At 38.6% G+C, this 25,110-nt stretch overlaps 1 protein-coding gene across 1 annotated transcript; it reads right to left on the bottom strand.

Annotated features, from left to right (window-relative positions):
• Positions 1-904: 904 nt before the first annotated feature.
• Positions 905-25,110, bottom strand: LOC149318535 (inactive pancreatic lipase-related protein 1-like). Its single transcript, XM_089507810.1, has 12 exons — positions 25,062-25,110; positions 22,039-22,193; positions 21,694-21,819; positions 19,691-19,825; positions 18,027-18,135; positions 15,096-15,215; positions 14,890-15,009; positions 11,827-11,945; positions 9,794-9,926; positions 8,507-8,618; positions 3,099-3,266; positions 905-1,020 (listed from the first exon to the last, which is right to left on the bottom strand). Exons 1-12 carry the CDS (start codon positions 25,108-25,110, stop codon positions 957-959), a joined length of 1,410 nt encoding a protein of 469 aa, XP_089363936.1. The 3' UTR covers positions 905-956.

Below are 25,110 nucleotides of genomic sequence, written 5' to 3'. Positions count from 1 at the left end.
GTGTAGTAGTTCCACATGCAGACTGATGCTGGGCTCAGCCATAGGCAACCTCCCACAACTTACTGTACAGCATCTGAAGCCCACTTGAAACCCATACATGAGAGAGAAGTATGGAGAAGTCCCCATAGATGTGAAATGTTGAGGTTAGCTGGGGTCTTCTAGAGGTCTCAGTTCTGCTGTAATCACTTCAGATCTGGCAACAATCTTGTCCCCCACCCCCCACAAGGCCTGAAACGGACATGCAACCAGCAGGCCTTCACAGGCTGTATAGTAGGTCCAGAAGGAGTTCTTGACACTGCAGATGGAGGAAGACAATACTAACCTCAACAGAGCCCTCAAAAATACTATGGCCTGTTACAGACAGGCCAAAATAAAGCTGCTTCGAGTCACTTTGGAGGTATGGTATTTCAATGATGCATGAGTCCTAAGAGTCCAAAAGCCACACCAAAGCTGCACTCCAGTCCTTAGGACCAGAGTGTGGCTTTGGTGCGGCTTTTGGACTCTTAGGACGCATGCATCATTGAAATACCATACCTCCAAAGTGACTCGAAGCAGCTTTATTTTGGCCTGTCTGTAACAGGCCAATATATCTGTTTTAAGGGGAACTTAGACATGTCTATGCCGCGAACAGGATACTAGCAATTTCATTTTGTGTACAAGAATTTGTGCTGCTCTAATGAATTTGTTACACACATGTTCCCATGAGATTGGAATGGATCTATACTTACTCATATCCTCCTATATTTTACTGCTACTGAACAATATAGCTAATATGTAAATATCTAAGCCCTTCGTGCTAAATGAATTGCTGCTGTTCTTTTTTCTTTTTTTTCTTTTTTCTTTTTTTTTTACAAATTGCTTGTTCCTTCATAATAACAGATTTGATACTGACCACAGGTGCCAGAAACTCACTTTTTAATTAAGATTTGAATAAAGATCCTTGCCTTTTATGCATATTAGCATGGTGTCAACGTTTGAAGAACATCTTCTCTCACAGTGTCACTGCCACAAAAATTGTACCTGAGAATTTCAAAAGATCACATATATTAGTTTACATGTATTAAAACTATTCCATTCCAATTTAAAGAGGTGTTTAATTTGTGTACTGTATATGGCCAGAAAATAATACATCTTGTAAGCTTAGTTTGACCAGAACCCTCTTGCCACACTATACTAGAAGTTGCATTATCTATTCCAGAGTTGGTTCCTTGCATTGGCAAGGGAAAACAAACAAAATCTGGTGGCTTCAGGCAGCCTATTTCTCCAGGGCCTTGGTACATTTCTCACTCACTGTCTTTTTCGTCGTGCTGCCACTGCCTATGCTGGTATAATTACACTGGTATAGTACACCAACAGGATTCTGGCCTTTTTTCATATTTAGTCTGTGATTTTAATCACTATTTTAAATAATTTGTTGATTAATTTCATTCATCAACTGCCTCCAACAGTATGAAAAAAAATCATTTAAGATGACCTCCCAAAGAAATCTCTTTGCCTGCTATCCTACATACGCCCACTTACTTGGCATGTCTCCTACCGAGCTCAGCAAGACTTGGTGACAAACTGGCATGCCTAGGAGTGCACTAGAATGGATCCAGACTGTCAGTCAAACAGTACACCCACAGAAATCATTGCTTAAATTAGCCATGAGTACATTGTCCCAGTGATCGCAATGGATCCACTGTAAAATGACTCAGTGAGCTTAACCCACAGTCACCCAAAATAAGACATTTCCACATTCTGGCCATTAAATGGAAAGCAACATTTTCCAGGCATTTTTGGCCTGTTCCTCATCCTTTCTAATCCCACACAAACTTCTCCAAAACTGGAAGTGACTGCCTCACTATTGCCAGAACTCCAGAACTGACAGTTGGGGATATTCTGTGAAGATGTCTGAAATTGATCCAGATAAGGCTTGAGTTTATATTAGGTATGGTTATCATGTAGTCCATGGGTCCTTCAGCTTTGAAGGCTGTTTTTGCAGTGCCCAGAATCCCTTAGTCACCTTAAAGTGTATGTGTTTAAAAAATGAAAGAGTCAGACATCTCCAAAAGCCTCCAAAGTCATGCTGCTCTTCTAAAACAAGGCATGCCCCTTCATATTTTGCTATAGCAACAAAGCAAAACAACAGTATATCATTGTGTGTGTGTGTGTGTGTGTGTGTGTGTATGTGTGTATAGTTTCACTTGGAGGAGCTGATGATGGTAGGTTTGAGTTAGTGAAAAATTGACCCAGAATCTCTGAAGCTGCTCAACCCAATTTACAGGACTACTCAAGGTATTTAAAACTTCATTCACAATATTCAACAAAAGACAATGTTCTCATAACCTGGGGTTACTTGGATATCTGTCACCAACAGGATTCCAGCCACTGGCTCCAGTCACTGCTCTTCCATTCTTTGACACGGACATGAAGGTGGGGAAAAATGTAACTAGCTCTGGAAATGGCAATATCTCTTATTTTTTTAAAAAATGGCATGGAGATTATTTGTAAAAGTAAAGAGAATGTTACAAAAAAGGAGAGGAAGAGGAAGAAAAGTGCTGTCCCTCTCTTCCTTGTTCTGATCCTCCCATTATGCTTTACAAGCCCAGCATGGCTTTGGAGAAAACAATTTCTTAACCTGCATATCTCCCCTTCGTTCACTGGGTGGATTGCTCTGCTAATATATTAATGAGGGTTTTAAAAAAGCATTTATATTGCACTGACAACACACTACTAATTAGTATCTTTCCATGAAAAAGCAAAAATGTCTCTCCCCCCCCCCCCCCAACGTAGCGAACCAAAATACCTGAATCTATTTAATAAATAAGTGGTTGGTACTCTCTGTCTCTCTCTTTTTAACAAAAACCAAAATTATACATACACATTCCCATCTTCTCCATCTTGTACTGTAATCTTTGCTGCTCCCAGTTTAGGCAAAGTTGGATTTATGATATTGTTGTTCCAAAGAAACTTAACCTTAGTAACCTTTCCAACATTATGTTCTACATCAATTAGCTTGGTATAACTCTCAGCAGGTTGGAGCTTCCCCCTTGGAAAGAAAGAATATGATATACGTGAAGAGGTTCCCTTTTCTTAATGAAATAAGTTATACATACACATGTCCATGTTCTCCATCTTGCACTAGAATTTTTGCAGCTCCCAGTCTGGGGAAGGTTGGGTTTATGACATCATTGTTCCAAAGGAATTTAACTTTAGTTACTGTTCCTGGATTGATTTCTAAATCAGTAAAAATGGTATGTGTACTGCCTGGCTGGAGCTTCCCCCTTGGAGAAAAATAGACATGTGATAGTCATCAATATTGCATACCCTTCAAATTTTCACAAATGAAAACTAGGACCTGTGCCCCAAGCAACATGAAAGTGTGGTCGAAAGGGTGTTGTCAGGCATCAAGAGGGACAAAGGTATTAATGAAGAACACACAAGCTAGAAGATGTTGTAACCATTTCTTTTTGCCCAGAGCTGAAAAGGGCAGTTTCATTTCGTTTCTTTTTTTAGGTCAGAAATAGAATGAAAAATTTAGTATTTTTGAGAAGATATATATACTGAGTGTTAACATTCTTAAGTTGGGAAAGTGGGAAGTCAATTTCAGTTTGTGTTAGCTGGGGATTTTGGGTTGTGTTGAAGGTTATTATTACTATTATTATTTTCTTTTCTTATGTCCCACCTTTCTCTCAACATAGAGACTCAAAGCAGCTAACAGCAAATTTAAAAACAATACTGTTTAAAACAGTACAACATTAAAATGTATAACTATAATTTTTTTTAAAAATAAACATTTTAAAAAGTTAAAACAGTTTTGAATTAAAATTTAACATGTTAAAAATACAAACCTTAAAATTTAAAATGCACAACATTTAAGTCCCAACCCTTATCAGCTTGAAAAGGCTTCACAGCATAAGAATGTCTTTATCGGGACTTCCAGCCGGCGAATGGAGGCGTGAGGAAGGTTTTTGCGCAGCTCCACTGAAACCTCTCATTTTGAGGCATTTACCCTGGGTTGGCAGTTTACAAATTCTACCACCAAACTCAGTGTCAAACCCCCTTGCCATAGGGGGGTTCGAGGGTTCCTCACAGAGGCTCAATTCCCGCCTCTAGAAGACTCCCCTCTGCAGGGAACCGGAATGCAAACTTCAGAGGGAGTCCGAAAGGAGAAGAGGGAGCCGTGAGAGCCAAGCCGCAAGCGAAAGCCCCTGACTACAAGCCCCTCTGCAAATAGTGCCCCAGGCCCAGATGGTTTCTCTTCATTGTACTACAAAACATTCCAACAAGAATTAATCCAACCCCTGAGAGAATTGAATAACTTACATCAAGATAATTTTCCCCCAACTTGGAAGGAAGCGGTAATCTCAGTGATTCCTAAAGAAGACAGGGATTTAACAGAAGTCAAGAATTTCAGACCTATTTCCCTGTTAAATAATGACTATAAATTATTCGCAAGTATTCTCTCTGAAAGAATGAAAAAAATAATAACGTCACTGATACATAAAGACCAAAGAGGATTTATCCCTAAAAGATACATTAAAGATAATATCAGACATTATTTAGATTTGGATGAATTCCACAAAGTTCATATAGATAAGAAAATGGCAGCTTTCTTTTTTGATATTGAGAAAGCTTTCGATAATGTATCTTGGAAACTGTTATTCTGTGTTATGGAAGAGCTGGGAGTGGGGAATAATTTTTGGAATGGGTGAAAGCTATATATCAGAAACAATATGCTAGAGTAAATATAAATGGCAAGAGAACTGACTTGATAAATATTTGTAAAGGTACAAGACAAGGATGCCCCTTGTCACCCTTACTCTTTGTACTAATCATGGAAGTTTTACTCCAGAATTTAAGGAATAATTCTAATATTAAGAGGATAAAAGTTAAAGGAACCGAACATAAAACAGGGGCCTTTGCCGATGATTTATTAGTAATGCTTAGTGATCCCATCCATGATGCTCGAGAATTAGTAAAAGAATTTAAGAATTTTGAATCTATCTCAGGACTGAAAATATATAAGGATAAAACAGCAATAATAACTAAAAATATATTTGAGAAAAAAGAATTGGAATCAATCACTGGATTTAGTCTAAGCAAAAAAATAAAATGTGTAGGTATTACGATTAGAGATAAGAAATCAGATCTTTTTGTTAACAACTACAACAAATTATGGAATAACATGAAAAAGGACCTAGAGAATTGGGGAAAAAAATGAATCTATCATTGTTGAGTAGGATCGCTGTGCTAAAAATGAATATCTTGCTAAAATCTCTTTTCCTATTTCAGACAATTCCAATTATTAAAAAGAATGGCAAAAAAGGATTTCAAAATTTGTTTGGAAGGTGAGGAAGCCGAGAATAAGAATGATGTACTTTTAAGATGCAAAGGAGAGAGGCGGGCTTGCCATGCAAAATCTCAGGTTGTATTATGAAGAAGCAAGCTTGATTTGGATAAAAGATTGGCTTACTCTAAAAGATGAAGATCTTCTGAATCTGGAAAGCATGAACCTGAGATTTGGCTGGCACGCTTATCTGTTTTATGATAAGATTAAAGCAAATCAAGACTGTAATAATCACTTTGTAAGGTACTCATTAATGAGAGTGAGGAAGAAATATAAAAAGTTGGTCTGTATTAGAATTCCCCTTTGGGTATTTTTAAATATAATCCAAAAAAGGGCACAAATTGGCTTACCTACAAGGATCCAACCCATCTAGAGGGCATGAGCTATAAGATAAGAACTTGTCAGGAACTGATTAAGCAGAACTATGAGATTACATGGTTTTTTTACAGGCAGCTAAGAGAGTGTTTTCTTATGAACAATAAGCAATACGGTATTGGGAATTCTGAATCAGACTTAGAGCAAGAGATAATGTCGAATAAGAAATCTCCATTAGCAAGATTGTATAGTTGTATTTTAAAGGTTGACACGGAGCAAGAGATTATTAAAGAAAATATGATTAGATGGTCCCAGAACTTTGGTTTTGCAATTGAATTAGATCAGTGGGAATATACCTGGAAAAAAAGATTGAATTATACTTGTAGTCAAAACATTAAAGAAAATTACTACAAGATTTTTTTCCGTTGTTATTTAACCCCAGAAAAAAAATAAGCAAAATGTATAATAATTCTAGCAATGTTTGCTAGAAATGTGAGAAAGAACGGGGCTCACTGTACCATATGTGGTGGACATGTGAGAAAGTGAAGCAGTTTTGGAAATTGATTTTTTTTAGATTAACAAAGTTATATCTATATCTCTTAAGCTCTCACCTGAAATCTTTTTATTGAATATAGTAGAACAATCTCTAGAAAAAAAGCATGGTAAAATATTATTTTATATGTTGTCAGCTGCAAGAATAGTATACGCCCAAAGGTGGAAATCAAAAGAAATACCTTCCAATGAAGATTGGATATTCAAATTAAAGGACATAATGGAACTAGATAAACTATCAAGAGGAATTAGGAACAAACCCTAAAATCTGTACAAAGAAGATTGGAATAACTTAATAGTATATCTCCAGAAATGTTGGGGAAATAAGGCAACACTGGGGACAGATATAGATTAATTGGAGTTATTGTGGTTTATCCAAAAAGCTATAACAGTTGTGAACCAGAAATAAGAGAAGTGATACAAACTCCAGCGATGTTTATTTTATTTTATTTAAGGCAATTTTGTATTATTTATCTGACTTAGATGAGGTCTGATGGACTAAATAACGAGCGCACTGAGATTAGTATAAGTTGAACAACAAATATGCATTAACTAACAGATGTTTGAAAGTATATGAGATAGATATAAGAGCTAGTTTGATAGTTTGGAAGTAACAAATGGAGAATGTGAGAAATCTGTTTTTGTTAATATATTTATTATTCGTGATATTGTCATGTATTTTATGTGATATGTGTTATTTGGAGTGATTGATAATTTTTTTTAATTCACATGTTTAAAAACTAATAAAAACAATTAAAAAAATAAGAATGTATTTATCTGCCACTAAAAGGATTGCAGGGATGGAGCCGGCTCATCAGTATAGGCGAACAAGGCAGCCACCTAGGGCGGCAAAATTTAGGAGCAGCTTGGCAGCTTTTTTTGTATACATTACAGTAGTCAAACACTGGTTTAGGACAGGAACAGTTTCCTTGGAGTTAGGTGGAAAGGAGTGATGGAGCTGAGTATCATCAGCACACAGGCGACACCTTACTCCAAAACTGTGGACAACCTCTCCTAGTGGTTTCATGTAGATGTTAAAAACCATAGGAGACAGGACTAAACGCTGAGAGACCCCATAGGCCAATGGCCAAGGAGTCAAACAAGAATCCCCCAGCACCACCTTCTGAGAATGCTCCTCCAAGAAAGAATGGAGCTACGGTAAGTACCTCCAAGCCCCATCCCAGAGAGGTGACTCAGAAAGATACCATGGTTTATGATATCAAAAGCCGCTGAGAGGTCCAGTAGAACCAACAGGGACACACTTTCCTGTTCAGTTTTCCTGCATAGGTCATCCACCAAGGCGACCCAAGCAGTTTCTGTTCCATAGCCAGGCCTGAAACTTGGGCAAGAACTACTCTTGGACATAATAAAGCATCAGATTGTTAGCGAGGTAAAGTTGCTAGTGGGATATTCTGTCTCAGGTGTCAAACTAAATTTGGTAATTCTATGTAATATCACATCTTTTTCTGCTCCAGCTCAGACAGCAAAATGTCTTGGGCTAGCTGTTTCAGCAGTTTTCTCTCCCTTGGTATAGAGCCAACATTTTAAATTCAGTTAGGAGGAAAATGTTTTAGTACAGAAATATTTAAAAAATAATTTAATATATACCTGCTACTAAATCTGCATTACATCTCTAAAACATGTTACAGGCTGGACGAAATGAATAGTTGACTGCAAGGGCAAAAAATAGTACTGCAGGGGGTTGCACAGGATGGCCCTTGAGGTCTCTTCCAACTCTATAATTCTATGAAATAAATGACCACCTTATGAGCCTGCCTGAGTTTTATGCTGTTGGAAGAGGTTTTCTTTTCATGCCACCACCGTTAACAGTTCATCTTATGGGGACAAAGGAGAGAGTCTTCTCAGTGGCTGCTCCTAGCTTTTGAATCTCCCTCCCTCCCTCCTAGCTGGCTCCTTCTCTACTCTGTTTTCATGCGCAAGCAAAGGTTTATTTAAACAGGCCTTCAGCCCTTTAATTGGTTGGAGTAGAAAGATGTATAATGGAGGAGTTTTTCTGAAATATGTAATGTGTTTTAAAATAATTTTTAATCGATTTGTTGTTTAATGCTTTTAATACTTTTATATCACATTGTTTTAGTTTATGCTTCAAGGTGCAAGATTCTTTAGGTCTCATATTAACAGAGGGATAAAAATTAAATAAATTAAAATAAATAATACACAGGAAAGAAAGAAAAAGCCCTGTCAAATCATCTTGAAAAGACTCAGAAATAGAAACTCGAAGAGGTAGAAATGTCAAGCAGTAACTTATATTTAACATTTATAATTTTCCAAAGACACTGAACTTACTGAAAAATCTGGTGCTGCTTTGTATTCCCACCTGTTCCATACAGAGCAATATTTATGTATCCACGGACACTGCTCTTTCCAGATAGTGTAACTGATAATTTGTATCTCCAACCTGTACAACACACATTGAAATGGTTTGGTTTTAGTGAAGCATTTTCCTATTACTGTTTCGAGGTTAATGCACTTTACTTTCACTTAATTGTGTGTTTTGATTTCAGATATTTTTGTTCTGTGAAGGATTTAGACCAGGTGAAGTTTAGCAATGGATTATAATATAACATATTATCAAATACCACCCCTTTGTTTAAAACATGTTGATATTCTTTTCAACGCAGACAGGAATGTGACTGCAGTGTAGATAAATTATCCACAACTTATTCCACACATACCAAAATGGGCTGCTTCTGATCTGTATGTACAGAAACCTGCTGTGTAAACGGACCTTTCATACTGTATATATCTTCACAAAAGTACACCGCACTGCATTGCATTGCATTCAGTGGGGCTTACTCCTAGCCAAATGGGTGCAGGATTGCCATCCATTCCCTTTTAGTCAGCTACACAGAGTGGCTGTAACAATCATTTTGATGTGATTGAGGTATGGGCTGAAGATTTTCTACTCAGTCGTAATGGTTGGAACATCTATAACCCTTTAGGTAACATAGGCCTGTTACAGACAGCCAAAATAAAGCTGCTTTGAGTCACAGTGGAGGTATGGTGTTTCAATGATGCATGAGTCCTAAGAGTCCAGAAGTCTCACCAAAGCCATGCTCCAGCCCTAAGGACTGGAGCGTGGCTTTGGTGTGGCTTCTGGACTCTTAGGATGCATGCATCATTGAAACACCATACCTCCACTGTGACTCGAAGCAGCTTTATTTTGGCTGTCTGTAACAGGCCATAATAAGATATTCAGTCATCTCAAGTGGATAGAATATCCTGTCATAACCCTATCCAAATATCATACCCTATTTTATCCAATAACCCACAATATTATCACATTTCCATCATGAGTATACGAATTCTACATTTCCACCAAATGAGATTTAGACTGCAACATATTCATACCGATTGATGATGCAAGCAATAATATTTTAAAATACTTTTCCTTTATATTGACAAATGCAATAATGCTGGAGTATTGCAGAAAACATGTCTCCTAATTTCATCATTAATATTTATCCCAAACAACTTGTTTCATATATTTCTCTGAGACAGAAGCAGCACAGGTTACATTCCTCTTTTCAGTATACTACAGCAGATAAGTTAAACACATAAAGGGGAACTTACGGGCAAAATCCTTAGCATCTGCAGTATTCAAATAAAGCTTCATAAATCCTGATGAGGAGGTGATTTGGTCTTTATATTGATCTGCATAGTGGCCCATTTTAGGGCATCCACTTGTAGGACATGGGAAGCAGCCCTGATAAAAGCAAACATAGAAAAATGGCTTTCATCATTGCAGGAATTTCTTTCATGATTCATGTAGTACAATAATGAAAGTTAAAGTACACAGTAATATGAAAGGACTTCTCTCTTGCACTTTCATTGTAGAGCCTTTGTTATTTAAACCCTGATTATGCAATGCTCCTCATCTCCAAGAACTAGTTTGGTTGCCCTAGACATCAATGTATCCCCTGCTTCAGTAGTCTATATTATATGACAATAATAATAATAATAATAATAATAATAACTTTATTCTTATACCCCACCTTTCTGCTGCAGCAATCAAGGCAGCTGACATGACTACAATATATTGGAATAATACATACTCTCAATAAATAAATTGACCCCCCCCCTTTAAAACAGGATTAAATACAATACAGTTTAAAAATTCAACCTATTAAAATGACAGCAATTTTCTAGTAGAGGCAGTGGTTACATAAAGTAGGGAGCGTACAGAAATTAAACTGAACTATTCTGGGAAGTCCTGCAGGAAGAGATCTGTCTTGACAGCTTTTTTGAAGCTGTCTAGGCTGGTTATTTGACGCATCTCCTCTGGCAAGGTGTTCCATAGTCTGGGAGCGGCAGCAGAGAACATCCTCTGGGAGGTTGCCATTAGTCTGGTTTTTATGGGTTCTAATAAATTCCTCCCAGAGGACCTGAGGGTGCAGGGCGGATTGTACAGAAGTAGACGATCCCTTATATAGGTTGGACCCAAGCCATGTAGAACTTTAAAGGTAATCATTAACACATATTGCACATGTTCAAAGCTCAAAGCTATGAAAAGTGACATTTTTGGACTGTAATTCCCAGATTCCCAAACAGCATCAGAATTTGGGATACAATGGCCTGTTACAGACTGCCAAAATAAAGCTGCTTCGGGTCTCTTTGGAGGTATGCTGTTTAAATGATGCATGCACCCTAAGAATCCGGAAGCTGCACCAAAGCTGCACTCCAGTGCCTAGGAATGGAGTGTGGCTTTGGAACAACTTCCGGACTCTTAGGACCCATGCATCATTTAAATAGCATACCTCCATAGAGACCCGAAGCAGCTTTATTTTGGCAGTCTGTAGCAGGCCAATGTTTCCAATTTCTTCACAAGTCATAAAGATGAAAATTACACTATACATGTCTTTCTGTTCTTATGGAAAATTATCATGGCATATTATCTCAGTAAGTTTACATCGGAAGAAGTAGACAGTCAGTTTTCAGGAAAAAAAATGCTAATATAATCTGTCTTCAATCCTCACTGGATCTGCCCAGCATTACGCTACCATTGCAGTAACCATAGCTACAAGTTTCCAATTTCAATTTGCACATTTGTATCTTCCCCTTTGTCCCTTAGAATGGGTCAGTTCTTGTGGCTTGCCATAACACAATGGAGCTTCATTGTGCTTATTCTTCCTTTCATATACTCCGTTTAATAATTAAAGTCTGATTTGTAGGAACAATCATTTGCAGTTATATCCTAAATGCCTAACTACAGTTTGCATCTACACCCAAAGTACAACTGGAAACTATTATTTTCCAAACAAGGTGTCCAGTTCTGGGTTGGTAGGCAAATACAAACTTTGCATGCAATGCTGTTTTGGAAAGCAAACAGAAACCATGGTTTGCCATTTCAGCTCTAACTGCAGTTTAAACTGCAATTGCTGCAAATGAGGAAACTATCAATTAAATGGTGCATACAATGGTAGAGGAAATGGGGAAAGAATTTATGTGAACATGAGGACTGATCTCATGAATGACTCACAGTATTTCTTCTTTACATGTGCATAGTGCCAAGGCTACTTAGCCAGCCAAAACACTACTTTCAACTGCTTATTTCTTTAAGAGGCAATATTATGATATGTTATTCTTGGCACAAACAAATAACATACTGTTTCAAATAAGTTGTATGCAGCACAGGGGTAACCTAAAAACCCATCTGGATACAGAATGCTGTCTGAATAATACTTGTAGCTCCTCAGGTGGTTGCAGGCCACAAAGTCCCGGGTTCCTATGGAGAAGAAATTACTTTTATGGATATAGATTGTCTCTTGAAGAACCAAAGGAAAGTTTAGAAAAGTTAATCAAACATAAATTAGACTTTGAGTATGTTTCAAAATTAAAAATTAACAAAAACAAAACAATGATGATTGTTAAGAATATGACCAAATTGTAAAAGGCAAAAGATTTATACAATCTGAAGAAAAACCAGAGTATATATTCAAAGTATATTTGGTCAGGAAGGAAACCAAAAATAAAAATGAAAATATTACAAGATATTAAAGAGAGGGGAGGTCTTGGTTTACCAAATTTAAAATTATATTATAGAGCTTCATGTCTAATGTGGCTAAAAGAGTGGGTTACCTTAAAAAATACAGTGCACCCTTCCTTTATGCGGGGATCTGTTCCGGACCCCCCCCCCCCCCCCCGCGTAAGGGAAAAACATGTAAAGTCAAGCCCCATTAGAAGTAATGGGGCTTATGCCCCTGGCACGCAATGGGGTGTGTGCCCCATCACCTCTTCCTGGCACGCCAAGGCTTCTTCTGGTGCAGGCTTCCAGCATATGCTGGAAGCTACGTAAGCTGCACCAGTGTATAACGTGGGTGCACAGTACCAGTTTATTAAATCTCAAGAGCGAGGAATTGAAATTTGGGTGGCATGCCTATTTATCGTTTAGTAAAGAGGAAGCCAATAAGGATACCAATAATAACTTCATAAGAAGGGCTCTGCTTAATGTACGGAAGATATATAAGAAAATATGTTCTCTACACATATCGACTTGGATATCGCCACATGAAGCTTTCTATAAAAGAGAAAACTTCATGAACGACAATTGGATTAAATTTGGGGATCTAACTAGTTGCCAAAAGGAACAATTTAGGATAATAATGGAAGAAGAACTCATAGAAAATGGGATTGGATGTCAGTGGCTATTATATAGAAAATTGAGGGAGAAGCTGAAAATTGAGATTAAAAATCATGGTTGGGAAGGGGAAATGATGGAATGAGAAAAAGTATTAGTCAATGAGAATCAAAAAGTACTGTCCAAAATGTACAAAGTACTATTAAAATGGGAGACAGACGATTAATTTATTAAAGATTCTATGGCACGTTCCAGACGCGCGCAAAGTACGTACCAGATATGTACTAGGGTTAGGAAAGAGTGTCCCTTCCGGACACCCTAACCCTAGTACGTACCTAGTACGTACAAAATGGCAGTGCCTATTTTACACGGGCACCGCCATTGGGACGTCACAACTGCGCCACCTCGAAATGGAGTGGTGCGGAAGTGACGTGCTGGTGCCGCACGAGGGTGCCTGGGGTTCCCTTTCTGCGGTGCTGGAAGGAGCTCCGAAACAGAGCTCCTTCCAGCTTTGCATCGCTGGGCGCAGGCTTTAGACGGCTGCGCCAGCGATGCAAAGCAGAAAGGGGCCAAGCGGCCCCTTTCTCTTTGTCCCTGCCGCTGTCGGGTGTCTTTGGGGCATGAAGCCCCAAGGACACCCCTTTCTGGGCCACGGGGAAGCGGCCTTTTGCCGCTTCCCTGCGGCCTGGAAAGCAGCAGATTGGGGCCTCAGAGGCTGCCGCTGTGGCAGCTGAGGCCCTGATCCAGCAGGGAAAGGGGCGGGTACAGGCCGCCCCAAAGGGGCTATCTGTAAACCGCCTATGATACAATGGGCTAAGAATATTGGTTATAATATTGAGGTTGAAATATGGGGAAAAGTCTGGGGAAAAAACAATAAAAATCTCCCTAGCACAAAATATAAAGGAAAATGTGTATAAAATGCATTATAGATGGTATCTGACCCCTGAAAAATTATCAGAGATGTATAACAACTAGATGCTAAATGCTGAAAGTGTAGGGAAGAAAAGGGAACACTATTCCATCAATGGTGGACATGTAAAAAGGCCAAAAAATATTGGTTCTCCATACATTAGAAAATTGAAGAAATGTTAGGTTTAAAATTTCAAATGAATCCAAAAAATCTATTTAATAAGTATGATATAGGAGGCATTAAGCCAACAAAAAGCAAGAGTATTATATGATATTAGCAGCCAGAATGGTATATGCATGAAATTGGAAAAAAGAATTTATGTCTACAAATCAAGATTAGCTGGCGAAATTAGTAGAGATGTGTTTTATGAAAGAAGGTAATCAGTGAAATTGGTACAAAGTTGGGAATAGGTTATGGCAGTGATGGCGAACCTATGGCACACGTGCCAGACGTGACACTCAGAGCCCTCTCTGTGGGCACACATGCTGTCACCCTAGCACAGAGTTTGCCAGAGTTTCTTACTAGAAAGCCAGAGGGACGTGGCACTTTGGAATAAATAAGTGTGGTCTGGGTTGCAGTTTGGGCACTTGGTCTGTGAAAGGTTCACCATCACTGGGTTATGGAATATATAAGTCAGAAGTGGGGAAAAATAATGATCTTATATCAAAATAGTTTGAATTTATTGTTTAAGCACTAAGTATCACTAACAGGGAAGTCTTTTTAAATTTTGTTTGAGGGTTTTTTTGGTGCTTTGTTTTTTGTTGTAGTTGTTGATGATGATATTTTGTTTGGTTGCTTTAATAACGGGGGAGGGTAAAGGAAGGATGCATGCACTGTATGACTTATGTAACCTTTGAGCTTGTTTTTTGTTGTGGTTGTTACGGTTTGAGTTTTGTTATATTCTAATAATAAAAATAAAAATATTTTAAAATAGATTCAAACTATTATACTTTTCATTTTTAGAACCCCTCTTCTGCAAATCAAGTACACAGGATCTGCGCATCATAGCTTCCATAGCTTCCAAAGCCTGTAGTAACAGCCATGGAAATAGGTCCTATTGCTTCCAGAGAAAATAAATGGTTTTTGTAGTGACTGGTTCTAACCATTTACATCTTTGGCACAACTGCAATAGCAATACCCATTGAAAATTTTCACTTTCGGCATAAGTTTTGCAACACATACCTTCCCAGATACCATCAATGTCTACTATTTGTGAAAGTGCATTCCTCTTACATCCTGGCATATATTCTCCTCCATTTGGATAAAAATCAAGGTGTCCCACAGCTTGTCTTATTCCAAAGCCTGAAACATTTGTACCAGATAAACATAGGATGAATTTGAAAGATCACATACTTATTATTAGATATTATGTACTATAGTCAACTTACCCATATATGGAATGGTTGGAGCTGAATCTGTATGAATAACATCAACAAATTCAGCATCAGTTCTATCCAGTTTGATCTCATTTGGTGTGCCTTCAAAATAAGGTTGAGCTGGATCTAATCCTGTAAAGACACACTTTTTTAAAATGTATAGCTATAAGGATAGACTGATGAAGACATGTAGACTAACAATACTGAACCACAGTTAACTGAAATAATAGCAAAACATGCATATACTGTCAGTGCTCTTACTGGAGTGCTAGTGGAGTGCACCAGTCTGCCACTGGAGTGTAAAATTTATGCCAGTATAAGAAATTTCTAGCTATGCCAGCACAAATATTTTCAAGGAAATTGAGTAAGGTTACATCAGTACCTCCTTGAATATTGCCCTTTTATTGGCTGCACAATCCAATAATGCACCCCAGCAACTAATCTGGATTGAGGACCAGACCATCAATGGCCTGGTGTTCAATTGCTTTACCCTCCTGGACATCCAAAATACTCGGTGGAGGTCTGTGAAGGCTGCTCCTTTCCCCCTGGCTACACAGCAACAGCTAGAGGGCATATAGCCCCACAGCCATTTGACTAACCATGAAAGTGTGCCCAGGCATCCTCCAGCTTGCACTATTTAGCCATAGGAAAGGGTGTTGCACAGCAAGGTACTGAATGGGTCCTTCACATCTCTCCCAAATATAATGGCTTCTGCATGCATCAGTTCAACCATCCACAGCTTGAAAAAAAATTTTTTTTCAAAAAAGAAAAATTCTAAAAAGCATACTTTAGTTTTACCATTTTAGGTAAGAGACATCATTTTACTTTTTCATATATAATGAGACTTGCACATCTATAGATTTTGATCTCCATGGAGTGAGGTGGGGGCTGGAACCAAATGCCAGTGGATACCAAGCACCTATTGTATTATGACAGATTAAATACCCAAGAGGATTTCTATCAAAGCAGTGTTGCACTTCTACTCAGCAAGGAATCCTGTCAGACACATTGAGGCCAGTGCAGAATCACATGAACACCCATAACTCTGGGGTGAAACAGACTGGCAAAATAAAGTGGCTTCTAGGTAGGGCATTTATATGACATACACCTCCAAAGCAGGTGGAAACTGGAACAAAGCCATGATCTGAGGCTAAAAAATGGAGCAAAAAGAACCCAGGACAGTCCAGCTTGGCCCAGAAAATGCACATCTTTGATCCTGTGTGTTTGTACAATGTTGCACATGCACTATGGGAAGGCAACAGAAAAATTACCCACAGCTTCACACTACACCATGAAGTCTTCCCATAGGTATTTGGCCCACCTTGGGAGCGGACCGTGAAAATAGCGGGGTTTCGACCCACTTTTGCAAAAAAGCAAGTTTGAGACACTTTTTCCTCCCCATCTGCTCTGGCACGCTACCATTTATGCAAGATTCCTCTACTTCTCCCAGACACTTGTCTGTGTTATTCACTGAACTTTGTTGCTTCCCTGAAGCTCACCTTCCCCTGGCTGCATCAACAGAAACTGACAAGAAAGATACATTTTTCAAGCAAGAATATATAGACTATTTATCAGGTTGCCTGTTTTTGTCTCAGTAGAAAGCAATGCTAGGCTGCAACCAGAAAGCAGGATCCTTTTGATTACAGGCATAGGAAGCATCAAAATCTCAATAACAAGATTTGACAGGATTGTATCACAAGATTTGACAGGATGGTATCACAACCACACTTCTTCCCACCTTCTTTATTTTTGTTTTTAAGGTCAGCACAGATCAGATCTGAACGGAAAATATTTCGAAAATACTGGAATGTATTGATTTGTCAGTGACCTTTGTTTTTCTGTTAATAGCAAATAAAAGATAGCAAATATAGAGAAAAGAGAAGCAACCAAGATCTCAGCCTCCCAGTAGTGTGTATATTTAATCCCTAACATATGGGGGTTTCCAATACAAGGACATTAGAAAGGGTACATAGAGATAAGAAATTTTCCACTGTTCCAATGTGAACTGTGCCATCTGTGCAAAGAGAGCCGCTCTGATAGCCTTTAGGACTGAAGGGCGGGGTATAAATACCATAAATAAATAAGAAAAATATTTTCTATTAATGCCATGTGGACAAGAGAAAGCTATGGAGCAAGCTACAAATGAATGTAAGGTAACTCATGGAAATCAGGTACATAGGTGTCCATTAAGTGCTGTTAATAGAACTATGGTCTAAAAGCATAATCTGAAAACCCATATAAACATTATTTATCACATGAAAGTAGACATCATATCAAACATGAAGTCTACAGAAAAATATAGGATAACTCCTATTATCATTTCCAACTAGAATAAACCTGTCAAGTCAACGGGACTTACCTACATGCTGACTCATCTATCAATTCTTAATTCAATGGGTCTACTGAAGTTTTGATTAACTACTAGGACTCATTCAGTTTATAGTGTTTCTATTTGAGCTATTCAGCACCACTTGACCTGTCCCAAGAATTTCATTACCTTTTTTGAAGATTACATGGTAAAGAATTCCTTCTAATCAACAGAACCAAAAGCCACAATCATCACTGCCAGTGCCAGACTATAAATTGGACTGTTCACAGGTGGTATGTTTATCCCTTTAGATAACTGCCAGATCTTGCCCATTCTTAAAATTACAAGGCTGAGTAACATTGCTGGGTTCTCAGATGCAACTCTGTAGATGACTAGGGTATACACAATGCCCTACATCCAGCTGTTAGCTTCAGTGGAACAGATACATGGAATTAAATGATACACTGATTTCAGCTAATGCCTACCCATACCAAAATGTACTACAATCTTCTGTTCATTACACTCTTATTTCAATAGAAGTAGACATTAAATTATCAGTACAGCATGCTAGATAAGATTCAGTTTCATCAGTACTTGATGTAATATCAAATTTGCATTCCATTATGTTCACCTACCAGTTATTCTTTTAATTCCTGGTACTCTTTTCCCCAGCTCAGCAGCAGCATGTGCCCCAAGACTGTGACCAATGAAATGAACCTTGGATGGAGAGTATCCATAATCTTCCTAATGGTAAGAGCAATTATAAAGAAAACAACATATACTGGCAGCTATATTTGTGTTTTACCTTCCATTCAGCTTGCATCTCATTTCATCATGGCCAAACTTGATATAATAAGATTTTGGGTGGGATGTTTTTGCTGCTTAATAAAACCTATGGAATGATTATGTAGGGATTGCTCAGGTAAGTCACTTTGGGTTTGTTACCTTTTCCTTGGATCCTGTTTGTAACTCCCTCCCCATATGTTTAACTATGGATCCGGGCCTGAACAGACAGGCCAAAATAAAGCTGCTTTGGATTACTTTGGAGGTATGCAGTTTAAATGAAGCATGCACCTTAAGAAGCTGGAAGCCACACCAAAGCTATGCTCCAGTCCTAAGGACCGGAGCACCAAAGCTGTGGTGCTGCTTCTGCCCTCTTAAGATGTGTGTGTCATTTAAGCAGCGTACCTCCAAAGTTACCCGGAGCAGCTTTATTTTGGCCTGTCTGTTCAGGCCCATATGACCTTTGCTTTGGAAGACACTACACCCTGAACTTATTATGATGTTTCCTGCATCCTACAAGGGAGTGTGAATATAGCCCTTTAAAAAGATCATAGATGCAGACCATTATCACGGGATATGAAGTTTCCTCTGGTTACTTCTGAACCGGAGACAAGTCCTCCTCCTATCTACCTAAATACAAAGCCTGCCCTTGGGCTGACTCCCTGGCTCCATTCCAACTACTGTTTAAACTGGATCATGATTCAATATGATCTGGTTTAAAACGAGCATGACTCCCCCTTAATCGGAATCACTGAAGTGATTCGGAAAGGGGGGGCCATGCTTTTAGCCCATTTAACCCGCATCAGTTTAGGTCTACTCAGCATCTAGCCTGTCCCTGCTGAATATTGGAGGAGACTTCTAAAGGTCTTGAAAAGCTTTAGAAGGATCCATCCACCTCAAGCACATTGTCTAACAGGTTTACTGTTCCTCTTCATGATTTTCTTTTTTACCCTATTTTGTCTACCTGATTTTCTAGTTATTGAAATTCCACCCTCACCCCCTTTTCTCTCTCTTAAAGTTGGCACTGAGACTTGAGACTTGACTAGGACTTGCAACTCAACTTGATAATTGAAGACAGAGACTTGAAAGTTGGAGTAAAACACTTGAATACATCACTGGTATTTACTTTATATAACTTTGCCCGTAATGAATTGATTTGCCAAATCTATTACTTGCCATGCAAATGTACACTTGAAATCTACCCTAGAGTTTATAGTATGGATTTCATGACTATATTATTTACAATTGAATGTTAAAGATTATACAACTGGCTAAAATAAAGATTGAGTAATGATTTTGTTACAGATATCATATTGTTTTCTTTGATCCAATACATATGACATCAAAATTGCTCTGTCAGCTTTTCCCATAACAGATGATACTTAGACAAAATGATGTTTTCCAGTGGGGTTCCCCCCAAACTTTATCAAATAAGTTATTCTTTCTTATCCTGGAAGCTTTCCAGTAGCTGATAGACTTACAATAACTGTAATGCAGTGACTAGAACCTCCCTTACCACAAGGACATTTATAAAATAAGCCACTTCAGCTCCCACCACACGGATATTGTTTGCTGCTTGGGTGTAGGGACATCGAGAACCACTACTCCAGTCTATGCAGATGCAGTTCACATCTTCGACCATAAACATTCTCTGATACAAACAGAATAAAAACAAAACTTGAGAGAACAGTTTTGGCCACCACGATTCCTAGACCTTCTCTATATATTAAAGTTTACATCTCTTGCATTACAGCTATACATCAGTTGACAAAAATTCTGATAAAGTAGCTCCTTTTTTACAAAGTCATTTTACACTCCCCCCTTTTCCTTTTTATCCTTTGTCTAGTTGGACATGTTTAGCAGCATCAGCATTAGGAGAATGGTGAAGGGGGCCTGGAGAAACACAACATTTGGGTGTTGAGTTGCAGCAGTATGCCTGCAGTAAATAATGCATGCCAAAAAAAAAAAAAAAAGGAAAAAGAAAAGGAAAGGAAAGGAAAAAAATCATCCTTATGCATTTTGGATGAAACTTTCAAGCGATTTCTAGAACATTCAAAATGTTTTTGCTTTCTTCTATACAGCTCACCCAACATAGTTGTTTTATTTCACATATGCATATACAGTCAGCCCTCCTTATCCACAGATTTTTTTTATCCACGGATTTAAGCATCCACTGATTGAAAATATTTTTTAAATCTATAAATTCCAAAAGCAAATCTTGTTTTTGCAATTTTATATAAGATATACCTTTTTACTATGCCATTTTATTCAATGGGTCTTCAACATCCACAGATTTGGGTATCTATGAGGGTCCTGAAACTAAACCCCAGTGGATAGTAAAGGCCCACTGTAGTTAGTTCTGAATAGAAGTTTTCTGAAACATGAATTGCTCTTCTTTTCTGTGGAGTAAGAATCTATCTCTATTCTTTCAGTGTTATTTCTGCCTCTAGTACCATATTTTCTGTTACAGAATTAATGCCCAGGAATATATCAACTTTGATAACTGAAGTGTACTGTAGTTGTATTTGCAAAAGTGTACTTCAGACATTTTCACTAGGACTCATTTCATGCTTTCTTTATGTTACTGATCTTTGGAAATGAGCACTAAACCTTACATATGCATAAGGTCACTACCCATTCACACAGGAGTATGAGCATGCTCAGAAGAAATGCAAGATTTTCAAGAGATAATTTTTTAATCGTTTGGGTGAGATGGGGAAAATGTGAGCCATCCTAAGTCCTCAAAGCCCCTAGGTCCTACATTTAATTTTTTTTGTCCCAGTGGGAAAATCCCCGGTAATCCCCAGACACATATCTTAAAACACTACTGAACCTCACAGCCTCCAGAACTTGCTTAAATTAATTAAAAGTAAGAGTTGAGGAGGGGACAAGAAGTGAAAATGGAACTGCATTTGTGTCACATTTTTGCCTGATTTTTTTGCAGGAATTGAAGAAGTGCAGCCCTTGCTAGGGAAGCAGACATGAAAATTACCTCTTTCTTCTCCTGCAGTTGCCTTGCCTACCTCAGTACTGAGAGAGAGAACACCTAAGAGAGTCATTCCCTAAAACATCCTATTGGGAACTGAGTATGCTTATTGGCCATGGAATGGTCAACGTCTTTGGGGGGAATGAACCAGTAAGCTAATAGAAAGTAATTGAATGTTTTGCAAATAATGTGTGTGTGTATGCATGTGCGTGCGTGTGTGCAAATGGTACAAATAAAGGCTTGTGGATTCTTTAGCAGCAACCTACTGCACCCCTTTAAGCATGTCACGTTTTTAAGAACTAGAGTGTTAAAAGCAGTACAGTGTGACAGATCTAGTTAGACTGAAAGGTATTGGATCCGGTGTCCTTTAAGTCTTTCCGGGAATATAGGTCTGTTTGCCTTGGAAAAATGAGTTCTAAAATCACAATTAAAGGTACGTTCACACACAAAAAACCCACAATAAATTTCGGGGTTACCTTTCTGGATATGAACTGATTTCAGAACGATTTCTTGAATATTACATTATACTGTACCTTGCACATGTCTGAAAGCCAGTTTTCTTCACCATCATCTACAAAACCATGGGTAATAAAACGAGTTGTCTTGTTGGTATCAAAATTCGAATAACCAATAGTCTCTGGATTAACTGCAGTGATTTCCTGCGAAAGGTTTAAAATAAGCTTTATTTCTCTCTGTGCTATTTTTCTGTGCCTTCAAGTCATTTCATAAGATTTGAAACATACTTTGTTTTATTAAACAGTGCCTTATGAATGTGAATATATGCATACTAGTATTTCTTTTCAAATACAAGCACATTTCCCCCCTGCTGTTCAGTATATGGGGAAACCTTGCAATTTACAGCTGGAAAGAAGTCTTACCTGGAAGTTATTAGGGTTCTTTTTAGTATAGAGAAGGAAGCGGGTGTTTATTTTCTCTGGTGTCCAGGGTAATTTTGAAATAGGCCGTTCTATAGTACCAGAATATGGTACATTATCTGTAAAGCAGCCCAGACGGTCATAACAGACTTCTTTACCTAAAAAATGTTGACCAAATAATCAAATGACCAATGTAATGGAAGAGTTAATATGCTGTCCAGTTATATATCTCTGCTCAAGTATGGTCAACACTGAGTCAACATAACAAGACATTATTTAATATTCTGCTTATTCCCTACAATCAAGTCATTTTGGCAGTTTTCCTTTTTTTCAATTATATTTCCTCTAAGATACATGCTTCATGAGACACATACTATTCTTACTTTCAAATGACCAAGCACAAATCGAGGATACTTAGGGAAGAAAAAAAAACATATGCTGTGACAAACAGCTGTCTTTTCAACACTTGGGGGAACACCTCTGCAAAAAAATGTGATGTACATTTGACCCTGGCATCAAAGGAGGCAGTACTTACACTAAATCACTTTTGGATAAATTTATAGTTAGATCAAAACATAGGATGAGGGGGGAATGTCCTGAACTCTTAAAAATAACATAAAGTTGGGTTGACTTACATAGTTTGTGATTGTGACAGCAGTCAGAGCTAGCATAAGACATTTTGCTGCCTGAGGTGAAGAAATGGCACCCTTTTCTATTCCATATACAAAAGCCAACTAGACTGGCAAAGAAAGAGAATCCGCCATCACATCTAGGAGAAGGTGGCTCCTAAGACAACTGCCTCACTCTAATTAATGGCAGATCAGTCCTAGAATCAGTTTGCATCCAATACATGGCTGTTGAATAGTCCAGCTGAAGAAAGGAACCCTTACACTCTTCTACTATTTAGGAGTGAGGCATATTTAATTAGCATTTGCCCACATTACTAATGAGGAAAATAAATTTGGAATTCCAAGATCCATTTGAGATTACATGACTCTCTGCTTTAACAAAACTGGGCTGCCTTTCTTATTCATACAAGGTCTTATAATTGTTTGAGGACAAGAAATTAAAGAAACTTCCTACTTTTCCACACATACTTCCAAGATTGCTTTCTAGGGTGTGTTACAGACCGCCTCTTTGGGGCGGTCTGTAACCGGCCCTTTCCCCGCCGGATCGGGGCCTCAGCTGCCAGAACGTCAGCCTCTGAGGCCCCGATCCACCGCTTTCCAGGCCACAGGGAAGTGGCAAAAGGCCGCTTCCCCGCGGCCTGGAAAGGGGTGTCCTTGGGGCTTCATGCCCCAAGGACACCCAATGGCGGTGGGGAGGAGGAGAAAGGGACCGCTCGGCCCCTTTCTCCCTTGCGTCCCTGGTGCAGCAATCTAAAGGCTGCGCCAGCGATGCAAACCACAGAAGGAGCTCCATTTCAGCGCTCCTTCTCGCGCTGCGGAAAGGGCGCTCTAGGCGCCCTCACGCGGTGTGATGACGTCACAACCGCGCCGCCTCGTTTGGAGGCGGCGTGGTGGTGACATAGTCATGGTGGCCCCCGTGTGGAACGGGCACCGCCATTTTGTACAGACTCGATCCGTACTAGGGTTGGGGTGTCCGGAAGGGACGCCCCTTTCTAACCCTAGTACGGACCCAGTCTGTATTATTACACCTGTGCGGAACGGGCCTATCTGTCCTCAGCTTCAACTTTCACCACTTTCTGTTCTGCTAAAAAGACACTTATGTCTGATAAGGTAATGTAAGGTTTCTAATTTAATCAATGAAAACAAGGACATTACTGGTTGGTGAAATGAGGGATTTCTCTTCATTGAAACCTGAACTTTACATTCCATTGATTATGTGTTCACATGCTCTTTCTTTCTTTCATCCATTTGGGGACACACATTTGGAATGTTCTGGAGAAAATGGCTGTGGTGGAAGGATTAAATATCGACTCTTCCTTTTGAGAACCTAGAAACAGTCAAGGTGAATCAGACCAAAGAGCTATCTAATCCATCATTCTGCTCACATGGTGGCCAGTCAGTTCTCTATGAGAAGTCCACCAGCAGGATGTGATTACAAGTGCACCCTCATCTTTCTCAGCAGTTAATTTATCAACCTCCCTGACAAATATAACCTGTGTTTGATATGGAGGTGAGATATAGACATCCTACCTTGTAGCCACTGATGGCTCTAATGTCCACATATTTTCTTTATTTCATATTGTCCATTCCATTAAAAATGGTCATCAGTGTTCTGTCACATTTATGTAACTAGATGTAAACCACAGACTAGGTTGGCACCTAGTTCTCTCCCAAATTCTTACAAAGTGATTATCCAAAGGTAATTCTTAGAGCACAATCTATTGTTTACTTATTTAATTTATATCCTGTCTATCTCCCAACATGTTGCCTAAGATGGCTTACTACCTGGATCAAACTGTTTAAAAAATTTTTAAAAATATATTTAATAAGAAAATATAATAACTATCAGATTTTTAAAAAAACATTAAATTAAAACAATAAAAACATTTTAGAAATGTAACAATGAGAACAAAAGTATAGCACACAAATATCCACTGAAACACCCAATTGCCCACAGAAAGGGGAATCGACAGGCTTGCAAAAAATTCAAAGGACTAGTAGATTTGTGTAGAGGTTTGTCTGTAGTTGTGTGTATGAATAAATGAGTGGTAAATAGAAGCCATATATGATTAGTCGCAACTTGCTGAGTTTAAGTTGATTGGGAAACATGGAAAACCACAGGAATGAAATTGAATATCCCAGAAAAGGGCATGGCTATTAGCAAGTATACTGAACAGAAGGTCTTCTCCACTGCAACACTTTGTTGCAGATTCCACTGGTTCCACTTTTTAGGGTATTGCTTCAATTCTCCCTCAGGTCATTTGTTTCCTCTGATGTTTCCCTGATGCTCTTTCTTTAACATCTCTTTTTCTACATCTCCCACATCAACATTCTTGTAAATCAATATTACTTTGTGGTACATGCAGTACTATGGTAAAAGGAACAGTTATATCTCACCTGTAGCCACACTGTTCAGTAAAAGTGCAAGACTCCAAAAGGCAAGCAT

Source organism: Sceloporus occidentalis, unplaced genomic scaffold, assembly GCF_023333645.1.
Source record: "Sceloporus occidentalis isolate IW3139 unplaced genomic scaffold, rSceOcc1.0.p SCAF_2, whole genome shotgun sequence".
Taxonomy (NCBI): Eukaryota; Metazoa; Chordata; class Lepidosauria; order Squamata; family Phrynosomatidae; genus Sceloporus; species Sceloporus occidentalis.
Note: the sequence above shows the minus strand (reverse complement) of the source record. Positions and strands in the feature narration are given on the sequence as shown.